Here is an 11,560-nt window from a genome sequence, read left to right as displayed (position 1 = left end):
GATTTTGGATGAACAGAGGCATGGTTTGGGCCCTTAAGGGTGTTCCTCTGAGGGAGATGACTGTAACTGTCACTCTCCATGGGAACCAGGCCTAACGGCAAACTAGAGAAAGCAATAGGAGAGGCTGTCCCATCCTAAAGATGTTTCCCCTCTCCTGATGCCTGAGCCTTAAGTGAAGAGGACTGGATGGTCCATTCTAGTGTCAGCTGTTGGTGCCGGGGCTATTACAACATTTGTGTTGTCTTTAAACATGGATGTAGAGGGGTCCATTGTCCTCTGCCTAAGGCCAGGGTGGCGGTGATAACAGACACACCAGGGAGTCTGTATTCCAGGGTTACATTTAAGGGTGAGGAGTCCATTTGGTCCCCTCAATTATAGCTCTCTGAGAATTCAGATGGAGTCATAGTAAAAGTCTTGACATCAACAGACAGCGGAAGACAAAACACTGACCACAGGATGGATGGTATTTCTAAGAATAGGGAAACCATTAGCTGGCCAGGGGGCATGGCAATGCTCCTCCTAGGCATGGGCTCCTCCTAACCATGCCTCTTAGCTTGAGTTTTAGGGTTTTTTTCCCATTAATTTGAGACAGTGTCTCACTATGTAGTCCTGGCTGGCTTTAGAATTCACTGTCAGATTCGCCTCAAAATCACAGCCATCTACCTGCCTTTGCCTCCCCAGTGCCGGGACTAAAGGCCTCCCAAGTGCTGGCATATTATTTTCAGATGCACTTCCTGTTACCGCTGCTGGGGTACCCTCACTGGGTTACTCCTACCCTTTATGACTGAATAATGCACATTTGCTTGTCCCTGGAAGTATTCTCTCTCCTTCCGACATCGGACCGTGGCTGTTCTCCTGGGGTTCAGCTTTAGGACTAAGACTGGGCCTATGGATCTGAGACTCCAGCCTCAGGTCACTGGGCCAGTCCTGGTCTAGAGAAAGAAGCAGTGCAAAGGGGGATGAGAAAAAGGCAGAAGTCCGCACATGTCTGTCAATGCACTCTGAAATTGCCACGGCAGTTTTGTCAACTTGGTGTGACCTCAGAGTCACTGAAGAAGTTTCTATGGGAAGTGCCTAGACCAGACTGGATCAGACTAGCATTTGGGCAGGCCTGGGATCAGGGTTTTCTCGCTGGCCTCCATTGATGTGGGAAGGCTTACTTAACAGAGGACCCACACTATTTCCTGAGTTTGGGTCCTGACTTGTATGATAGAAAAAGCTTGTGAGCAGGCAGCACACACGCGTTCGTGTCTCTCCACTTCTGCCTGTGGATGCGATGGGACTGGCAGTGTCAAGTTCCTGGTGCCCAGCTTTCCGTGCAACAGCAGACTCTGACCAGGAACAGTGAGCGATCAACCCTTCCTCCCCAAGCGGCTTTTTGCCAGGGTGTTTGATCACAGCCGTAGCCATCGGTAAGCGGAAGAGCTGGCAGCGACAGCACAAGGATCAATTCCGCCTAAGCACACCCTGTCCTGGACAGGTTACTAAAACGAGGCTGTCTTTACGTAAATCATCTTTGGGGGACCTGGGGTGTAGCTCAGCCGGGCGAGTGCTGGCCTAGCGTGTGTGAAAGCCTGCATGTTCTAGTCCAGCTCTACAGAAACAGGTGCAGTGGTGCACACCTGCACTCCCAGCACCAGGGAGGGGGAAGCAGAGGTCTGGACTACACGAAACTGCTTCAAACAAAAAAGAAAAAGGAGGGCAGAAGGGGTCAAGGGTACCTGCTGCTGCTCTTCCAGAGGACTTGGGTTCAATTCCTAGCACTTCTCTGGTAGCTCACAACTGTCTATAACTCCAGGCACAAGAGATCGGCCCACTTCTGGGCATCTAGCATGCATATGATACACAAACATACATGCAAGCAAAACACTAACACATATACAAATAGAAAAATTTTAAAAGAAAATAGTAACACAAGAATTAAAAAAAAAGATTTAAAAATTTACTCAGGTTGTTAAAATGTGGTTATCATTTACTATTTGTTATAGAACAATGGATGACTGGACAATCATTAACATTTTATTAATATAGACATTTGCAAACAAAGTGAATGGTAGTAGAATTAATAGTCTTCTGGTAACTTCACCTTTTCATGTACAATACTGAAAATTATTTCATTCATGTTTACTCCAAATTCCCATTTTTAAACATGAATCACAGAAAAATAGGCTTCTAAAATATTCTGGAACCATACTCTATCACAAAACTATATTTCATGTTGTTGGACAATTTCATTTATAGTAATATATATATATATATGTATATATATATATATATATATATATATATATATAGTACTATCACCTTAAAAGCCAAATAACTCCAATAAAAGAATTGCTTATTATGCTAACTATGGCCGATCACTGAAGCAGAAAGGCCCCGACTTCTTTCTGAGGACTCAGGGAAGCAGAAGGGCACCGACATCTTTCTGAGGATGCAGGGAAGCAGAAGGGCCCCAAAGTCCTTCTGAGGACTCAGGGAAGCAGAAGGGTCCCGACTTCCTTTGAGGATGTAGGTTTCTTTGTTTAATAATCAAAAACTTTCCAGAATGACTTGTATGGCCCCAAATCAGTGTCAGGAGCTGTTCTTCCAAATTCCATCTCTCTGCTGTCTGGAGATGGACTGGTTCCTCTCCACCCACTTTGGTTTCCTCCTAGGTACCCAACTCTGTGCTCAAAGTGATTAGGCAAACCCGAGAGCCCCAGATATGCTGAAGGAGAGAACGACAATCTCATCAACTCCTGTCTCGTCATTTGCTAAAGCCCCAAGGAACAAACTTCAGATACCTCATTATCAAAGGGACCCCAAGATGGGAAGTTGGGTTCCCAAGACAGTAATTTGAATTCTTATGCTGCTGAAAAGTCTCTAGGGAGTCTGGGTTAGGACACCATGGAGAGTTTATGGGAACTTACCTTTTCAACTTGTGACCAGAGAACAAACCAGACGTGAACTCTTAAGGACTTTTGTTTTCTAAGACAGGGTCTCTGTGTAACAGCCTGTCCTGGAAATCGTTTTGTAGCCCAGACTGGCCTCAGACTCACAGAGATCCACTTGCCTCTGCCTCCCAAGTGCTGGGATTAAAGGCGTGCACTACCACTGCCCAGCTGATTGTAAAGATTTTTGCCCCCTCTAAAAGTTAAAAAAAATACATTCAAACTCTTTAGCATTGGAACCTATTTTTAGAACTTTTTTTTTTTTTTTTTTTGAGACAGGGTTTCTCTGTGGTTTTGGAGCCTGTCCTGGAACTAGCTCTTGTAGACCAGGCTGGTCTCGAACTCACAAAGATCCGCCTGCCTCTGCCTCCCAAGTGCTGGGATTAAAGGCGTGCGCCACCAATGCCCGGCCTATTCTTAGAACTTTTAAATCAACTAGTTTAAGATTAACTTCTGTAGCCAGTGGATCTAAAGTTAGCTCCTGTACTTACTTGGCTGTTTCTTTGTCTAGTGCCCACAGGGAAGGTCTTTGTAAATACCAGAGTCCCAGCAGGCTATTTCCTGACCTCAGTTTTCCTCCGTCCACCAGGTGATTCAAAAGTTTTTAACCTGGCAGTGGTGGCTCACGCCTTTAATCCCAGCACTCGGGAGGCAGAGGCAGGTGGATCTCTGTGAGTTCGAGACCAGCCTGGTCTACAAGAGCTAGTTCCAGGACAGGCTCCAAAATCACAGAGAAACCCTGTCTCGAAAAACCAAAAAAAAAAAAAAAAAAAAAAAAAAAGAGCAGCAAGGACTAAGCACTCTCAACTCCTGCCCCTCCCCCGCTGTTTCTCCATCCCCCTCTTTTTTTTCCTTGAGATTTTTAAATTTCATTTGGAGACTTTAGTTGGTTAAATTGCATTAACTTCTTCAGTTTTGGGTTTCAAAAATACATCTTTTGGTTTTGTTGTTTAAATAACTACATTTAGAAATGTCGACAGCAACTGCCTTTGAGTTCCTAGAGCTTCAAAGGGCACTGAGGCTTCAGGAGCACCCCAGCGAGTCGAGGATCTGAGTCTGTCCTACCCATCAGTGCAGACTGGCCTGACTCAACCTTCCCTTCAGATGGCGGACCTTTTCTTGCCACAACCTTATTTATAGCAATGCTATAAATTTTCTCTCAAGTTGGTTTCTTATGTTTTTTCATCTATCACCAGGGGTGTGTTTAGTTCTGTAAACACTAAAAAGGCACACAACTCTCAGGTCCTTGGGGTACAACAACCAATCTCAGGTTCTACAGCTGCTGTCAGGGCAACTCAAGACTGACCAGAGCAGGAATGACCGTGAATGTCAAAAGAGTCAAATTTTAATGAATTTCCACAAAGTCAACCAGTTTAGAAAGCCTGTCTTGACTCTGGGCGCTTTCTCTTCTTCCTGGCTAACGTGGACTGGCTTTTCATCTGTGCTTTCATTTGCTTCTATGAAGGCCTCGTACATTTTCTGGACTCTGATCACTTCCTTCTGGGCATCAAAATGGACTTTCTGCCTGGTGAGGATGGGAACAATCAAGTTGAAATCACTGATTCGCTTGTTTAGCTTTTGGATGTTGTCTTGAAACTGCTCACAGGCTTGGTTCCACTGTTTCTGTCCTTCGGGTGTCAGAGGGTTCCCAAGTTTCTTCCTAGATACTAACAGTCCTTCTCGAAGTTGCTCAATGGTATCCTTGATTTCTTTCTGCATCAGAATCCACTCTGGTTGGTATCCATTATCTATCAATATTCTGTTTAAGTTGTGAGTCATGGGATCAATATATGAACAGCCAGAAAATTTCTTCAGAGGTTTTCCTTTTCCGGTGAGGTTGTCAAAGTCTCCTCTGGCCATCGATTCCTGGATGAGGTCCTCCACCAGGCGTTCTATGGCTTGAGTTATCTTTTGTTCTTTGCTCTGTCTTACGTCTTTGACAGTTATGCTATTGGCAAAGTGTTCCCTCTGAAGTTTCTGTTTTTGATATTCCATCACCTGCTCCGTAGCACGGTCTGCCCTAAACTGTCTGTACTGTTTCTCTCGCTGACTTGGTGTCCCAAAGCCAACGCCTTCGAAGCTTAAGTAATGCCGGTGCTGAGGTGTACTGTATTTGAATTTGTCCTCCTCTTCTGTGTCTTCAGCTTTGTTTTGTCTGGCCTGTCTTTGCTCTATCACGTGGGAAAGCACATTCCGATAAGCTTCTTCGATCTTTATAAATGTTGCAGAATCAGCCTTATTAGAGCCACTGTCTGGATGATACTGTCTGGCAAGCTTATGAAAAGACTCCCTGACGTCATCTGCAGAGCATCCTTCATCTAGATTCAGCAGCCTATAATATTCTTTCATCTTCTTCTTGGATTTATGGGTTGAGATCATCCTAGATCCAGAATCTGACAGCATCTTTACCCCGTGAGGAATCAGTGAAGCATTTATGAGATGTGGTCTTAAGATCTGAGCCATCTTCACGCATACTGTGTTTATCATTGTATTCAGAATTCTTCCTAACCATGACCTACAAAACAGCGATGAGCAACAAACCTGTATTATCAGTAATTTTCTTTCTTTTTTTTCAATAACAAATTAAGGTGTGGGTTACATGTTCTTAGTAAGTGTCAGTTGTTGGGGGCAAAGAGAGTAGACTGAGGTTTGGTGCCAACACACAGATGGCAGCCAGCAAATGTCCCTAACTCCAGTTCCAGGGAGTTTAACACCTCCTTCAGGCCTACTCAGGCATTGGATGCATGTGGTGCTTAGACATACATGTAGGCAAAACACCCATATGCATATAAAAAATAAAAAAAATAAAAAGTTAGTTCTTTGTAACAAAGTTGCTATGCAAAAATATATACTTTTTTTTTCTTGGTTTTTTTGAGACAAGGTTTCTCTGTAGCTTTTGTGCCTGTCCTGGAACTAGCTCTTGTAGACCTGGCTGGCCTCAAACTCATAGAGATCCACCTGCCTCTGCCTCCTAAATGCTGGGATTAAAGGCGTGTGCCACTACCACCAGGCAATATATACATTTTTATATTTATTATTTTACTGATGTTAGCTAGAAGGTGGACATTGATGTTTAGCAATTACATATTGTGAAACAATCTGAATTCTTCTACCCACCAAGCATATAATGTTAGACCTAGAAGGGTCTTAGAATTCACCTAATGCAGTTTTCTCATTTTATAAGAAAAGCAGGTCCTGAAAGAAGGTTAAGCAACTCAGTCAAATCACGTTAAAGGTATGACAAACGACTCAGGGTTCAGTCAAGACTTGGCTTGACTGGTTTTTGTTTGTCTGTTTGAGACAGGTTTCTCTACACAGTTCTGGCTGTCCTGAAACTAAGTATTCTGGACTGGCCTTGAACTCAAGGTCAGCCTGCCTCTGTCTCCACAGTTGGTTTAATTATATGCTCAGCAAATTGCAAATTTTCCCCAAGTACCATTTCATTTTATTTATTTTTGGCAGATACTGTACAGTGGCCGTCACGAATAACTTGCTGCACATCAGAGACAGGTACTAAGTGTGATACTAGATTGAACAGAAAGAATCAAGCATGCAACCGACTTTAACCTCAGCACCTCACAGTTGGCTAAGTGCTGGGGGGGGGATGGGCAGGATGGTGAGCGAGCACCTGCCATATTAAAAACGCATGGTCCTGAGGAGAAAGACACTGAACACTGACATAAGGCAATGAAAGAAGTACTAGAGGATTACTAGATGGGAATTACTGGACGTTTGATTGTAAGGCGCGTTTTAGAAGTCATGGGTACCCCGATGTCATAAGCTAGGGGTCAGTGGATATTAGAGCTGTCTGGAATGCTGGTAGTTATGCTCACCGTGGCTGGCAGGGAGCTGTCAGTGCCGCTGCACCCCCTTACTCACCTTCACAGACCGACGGGGCTCAGCGGCTCGCGGCCCCCGGCTGCGTCTCTATCCTGGCACGCTCGCCCCGCTTCGGCTGCCTCTGCCGCGCTACACTGCGGAGCCCTTCATCATTCCTCGCTGCGACAGGCCGCCTCCCTCATCAGGGACACCAACCTCTTTTTACAGAATCATAACCCAGGGGGCAGAGGACAAACACCCGGGACGCCCGTTGTACCCAGGGGGCAACAGGCTCCGCCTCCACCCGCTTTCGAGGGCAGGGTTTGGACGGTTGGGATTATGGGAAATGTAGTTCTACAGCAGGTGCGGCGCGGGGGTGGGGGAGGTGGGGGCTTGGGGCCTCCAGAGGAGTTGCAGCACCGAATGATGGGTTCGTGACTCGACCGTGTATGTGATTTGGAGAGCACCCGCCCTCGATAAATTGTTCTGGACGGAGGAAGATTAGGCTGCCCCTGTGGTACACCTGCCCTGTCAGTAGGCTTCTTTAGGCCTAGAAAGATGGTCTTTCTTTTTGCTAGTCTTTCGGGTTGGTTGGAAGTTTGTTAGGTTTTTTTTTTTTCTTTTCTTTTTTTTTGGCACGCATCATCTCGCTTAGCCCGGTGGCCTTACACTCACTGTCTAGTAGAGGAGGACATTGAGTTGCAGGCCTCTGCCTCCATCTAACAGTCCTTCTTCCCTTTTTTCATAGGTTGCTGGGGGTAGAAAGCCAAGGGCTTGTGCATGCTAGGCAAACACTCTCGGAGCTCTGTCAACTGTGCTACATCCCATGCCAGCAGCAACAACAGTCAGCGCTGCACATGGCCAGGCACTGGAATGGGGAGGAAAAAAAATGAGAGGTCTGTGGCTTTAAGTTCAATCATGGGCGGAACTAAACAAGCTCCCCTCCCACCTGGTATAGCAATTTCTTGATTATTTTTTAACAGCCCCCCCCTTTTCTACTTGATGTAAATGGATGTTTTGCCTGCTTGTATATCTTTACACCGGGTGTATGCCGTGCTCGTGAGGACTAGAAAAGGTTGTTCTGGGGTCATGGTGGTGGCGCAGGGCTTTAATTCCAGCACTTAGGAGGCAGAGACAGGTGGATCTGAATTCAAGGCCAGCCTGGTCTACAGACCTAATTCCAGGACAGCTGTGGCTACACAAAGAAAAACAAACAAACAAACAAACAAAGCAAGCAAGCAAATAGCAGCAGCAGCAGCAGCAGCAGAAGAAGAAGAAGAAGAAGAAGAAGAAGAAGAAGAAGAAGAAGAAGAAGGTGGTTGTTCCTCAAATAGAGTGTGAGCTGCCAGGTGGCAGGTGGGCTGGGACTCAATCCCTCTGATCCTCTGCAAGAATAAGGGCTCTTACCGGGCAGTGGTGGCACACAGCTTTAATCCCAGCTCTGTGAGTTTGAGGCCAGCCTGGCCTACAAGAGTTAGTTACAGGACTGGCCCCAAAGGCTATAGAGAAACCCTGTCTTGAAAAACCAAAATTGAAAACATAAAAAATAAAAATATAAAAATAAGGGCACTTTTTAATAATTAAATAAATTTTAAAAAAAAGAATAAAAAAAAGGGCTCTTCACCACTGTGTCAATTCCCCAGCCATTATTTATCTATGTATTTATTTATGTATTTATTTAGACTTTACGTGCATGGGTGTTTTGCCTGAACATATGTATACCTTTGCGCCAGGTTGAGCTATAGATAGTTGTGAGCCAAGTATGTTCCCAGGATTGAACCTGGGTTTCCCAGAAGAGCGGTCAGTGCTCTTATCAACTTATTCATTGCTGGGTGATAGTGGCACACACTTTTAATTCCAGCACTTAGGAGTCAGGGGCAAGTGGATCTCTGTGAGTTCGAGGCCAGCCTCGACTACAGAATTCCAGGACAGCCAGAGCTACACAGAGGAACCCTGTCTCAAAAAAAAAAATTTTTTTTTTTTCATTTTCAAGTTCCCTCTCAATTGTTTTGAAGAAACAAATAAAAACTTCTTGAGTTGAAAATCCTACTTTAGACAAGATATTACTTCTCTATAAAGTCAGAATACTGGTAAATAAATCTGGTGGCTGGAGAAATGCTCAACAGATAAGAGCACTGGTTGTTCTTCCAGAGGACCTGAGTTCTATTCCCAGCATAAACATGATGGCTCACGACTATAACTCCAGTTCCAGGGCATCTGATGTCCTCTTCTGGCCCCAGTGGGCATCAGGCACATGTGCACAAAACATCTATACACATAAAATAATAAATTTTAAAGTAGTAAATGTGGAACTATATGCTGACTCAGTAGCTAAGAGCACTTGTTACTCTTTTTTTTGTTTTGTTTTGTTTTGTTTTTCGAGACAGGCTTTCTCTGTGGGTTTGGAGCCTGTCCTGGAACTAGGGCACACATGTGGTGGATATACATATAGGCAGACAAAATGCTTTTAGATGTAAAATAAAATATATTTTAAAAAATAGTATATGAGTGTAGCATGAATAATAAAAACCCAGAGACAAGCCGGGCGATGGTGGCGCACGCCTTTAATCCCAGCACTCGGGAGGCAGAGATAGGCGGATCTCTGTGAGTTCGAGACCAGCCTGGTCTACAGAGCTAGTTCCAGGACAGGCTCCAAAGCCACAGAGAAACCCTGTCTCGAAAAACCAAAAAAAAAAAAAAAAATAAAAAAAAAATAAAAATAAAAAAATAAAAACCCAGAGACAGAAACTGGGGTTCAACTTGAAAACAAAGCAGCCAAGCCACAAGAGAAGTCTTACCTCTACCAAGGCCGGGCAACCATAAATTAAGCAGACAGACAGACTCTGTCTCCTTTCATTTCATATTCCTCTCTAGTGCTGGGATTAAGGGTGTACAGTGGTTCCTTAGTGATGGGATTAAAGGTGTGAGCCGCCACCACCTGGATTTATTTCTGCGTTGATCTTGTGTAGCCCAGGGTGGCCTTGAACTCAGAGATTTACCTGACTCAATCTCCCAAATTTTGGGATTAAAGGTGTGTGCCACCATTACTAACCTCTAGTGGTTTTAGCTTTGCCTCTGGTCTTCAGGCACGATTTAGTTATCAAAATACAAATAATATACCACTGCAAATGTGTATTTAGTATTTGCTGCTTGCCAGGCATTGGGGTAACTACTCCTCTGTGTTAAAAAGTCCATGAAAAACAAACAAACGGGGCTGGAGAGATGACTCAACGGTTAAGAGCATTGCCTGCTCTTCCAAAGGTCCTGAGTTCAATTCCCAGCAACCACAACCATCTGTAATGAGGTCTGGTGCCCTCTTCTGGCCTTCAGGTATACACGCAGAAAGAATACTGTATACATAATAAATAAATATTTAAAAAAACAAACAAAGAAACAAACAACAGAAACAAAAACAAAACCCAAACAGCTCTCACCCCAAAAGGAATAAGAAGTAGTTTATTCTGCGCTCTGTGAATGAACTTGCCTGAAGAGCCAGGTTCAGCCTGCTCAGAATAATGTGTTCCACAGGAAGGAAGTACATGAGAGATCAAAGAAGGTCATAAATCCAGGCACTTACCAAGTCCCTGGGTGGGGACCACAGGTTGGAGCGCTCCAGTAGAGTGGAGAAAATGTGGTACAGGTTTCGGATGCTGGCTAGGTATGGTGGAAACCAGTAGTCAGCTAAGGATGCATTGTGAAGTTTTGCATGATTGTCTGTTCAGTGAGACACTGGTCAGAGAGGAATGGCTTAAAAACAGAGCTAAGCCAGGAGTCTGGAGAGATGGCTCAGTGGTTAAGAGCACTGGTTGCTCTTCTGGATGGACCCAGGTTCAATTCCCAGCACTCACATGGCCGCTCACATCTGTCTATAATCCCCAGTTCCAGGGGATTTGACCCTTATGCCAATGTACATAATTTTTTTTAAAAAAAAAAAAACTAAACTAAAAGTAGCTCAATATAAATTGGTTATGACTCTGTAACATTCTAGTATTATTATTATTATTATTAGCATCATTATTATTAGTTTTTTTGAGACAGGGACTCTCTAGCTTTGGAACCTGTGTTGGAACTAGCTTTTGTAGATCAGGCTGGTCTTGAACTCATAGAGATCCGCCTGCCTCTGCCTTCTGAATGCTGGGATTAAAGGTGTGCACCACCACCACCCAGCCTTTTATATTACTTTTTTTTTTTCAGAATAGGGTTTCTGTGTGTAGCCCTGGCTGTCCTGGAGCACACTTTGTAAACCAGGCTGGCCTCAAACTCACAGAGATCTACCTGCCTTTGCCTCCCAAGTGCTGGGATTAAAGGCATCTACCACCACCACCTGGCATTGTTCTGGCTCTGTAACATTCTAACTCTGCATTACCAAGAGGTTCTCCTCAGTCAAGAGAACTGATGAGAACAAGAGGCATGGGCTTTAGTTTCTAAATCCTTGCAACAGCACTATGACATAAGTGGTATTTCGTTCTCTGCTTACATATGAGGAAGTAATCATTGCCTCAGACACTGATCTTGTGAGAATTACGTAATGCATGTGGATCATGGTGGGGGGAGGGGCATGCACACCCTTTGAGAACCTCTGCACCTATGCTGTGAGGACGCCCAGCAAGCTCACTGGTCCCCCACAGTGAACTAACTGGGTCTGGGACCTAAGAAGGGCAGACATTGCTGTCTCTTCCCCATGCTGTCACTAGCTGGACAACGGGAGTCTCTTACTAGGACTCCTTTGCCTTCCAGAGTCAGCTCCGCTACTCTGAGGTGTACTGTTTCCAGGACACTGCAGACACGTGGGTCTTCTCTAGAGACAT

At 44.6% G+C, this 11,560-nt stretch overlaps 1 protein-coding gene across 1 annotated transcript; it reads right to left on the bottom strand.

The window, feature by feature from the left end:
- Window positions 1–4,262: 4,262 nt before the first annotated feature.
- Window positions 4,263–7,053, bottom strand: Dnajc28 (DnaJ heat shock protein family (Hsp40) member C28). Its single transcript, XM_041673265.1, has 2 exons — window positions 6,813–7,053; window positions 4,263–5,448 (listed from the first exon to the last, which is right to left on the bottom strand). Exon 2 carries the CDS (start codon window positions 5,418–5,420, stop codon window positions 4,272–4,274), a length of 1,149 nt encoding a protein of 382 aa, XP_041529199.1. The 5' UTR covers window positions 5,421–5,448; window positions 6,813–7,053; the 3' UTR covers window positions 4,263–4,271.
- Between the last annotated feature and the right edge of the window lie 4,507 nt (window positions 7,054–11,560).

This window comes from Microtus oregoni, unplaced genomic scaffold (assembly GCF_018167655.1).
Source record: "Microtus oregoni isolate MIOR12 unplaced genomic scaffold, Mior012 000023F_ref0000262, whole genome shotgun sequence".
In the NCBI taxonomy this organism is placed as follows: Eukaryota; Metazoa; Chordata; class Mammalia; order Rodentia; family Cricetidae; genus Microtus; species Microtus oregoni.
Note: the sequence above shows the minus strand (reverse complement) of the source record. Positions and strands in the feature narration are given on the sequence as shown.

What these genes read in the sequence shown, in the direction of transcription:
- Dnajc28 (XM_041673265.1), bottom strand. Translation starts at nt 5,420, where the DNA reads ATGATAAACACAGTATGCGTGAAGATGGCTCAGATCTTAAGACCACAT.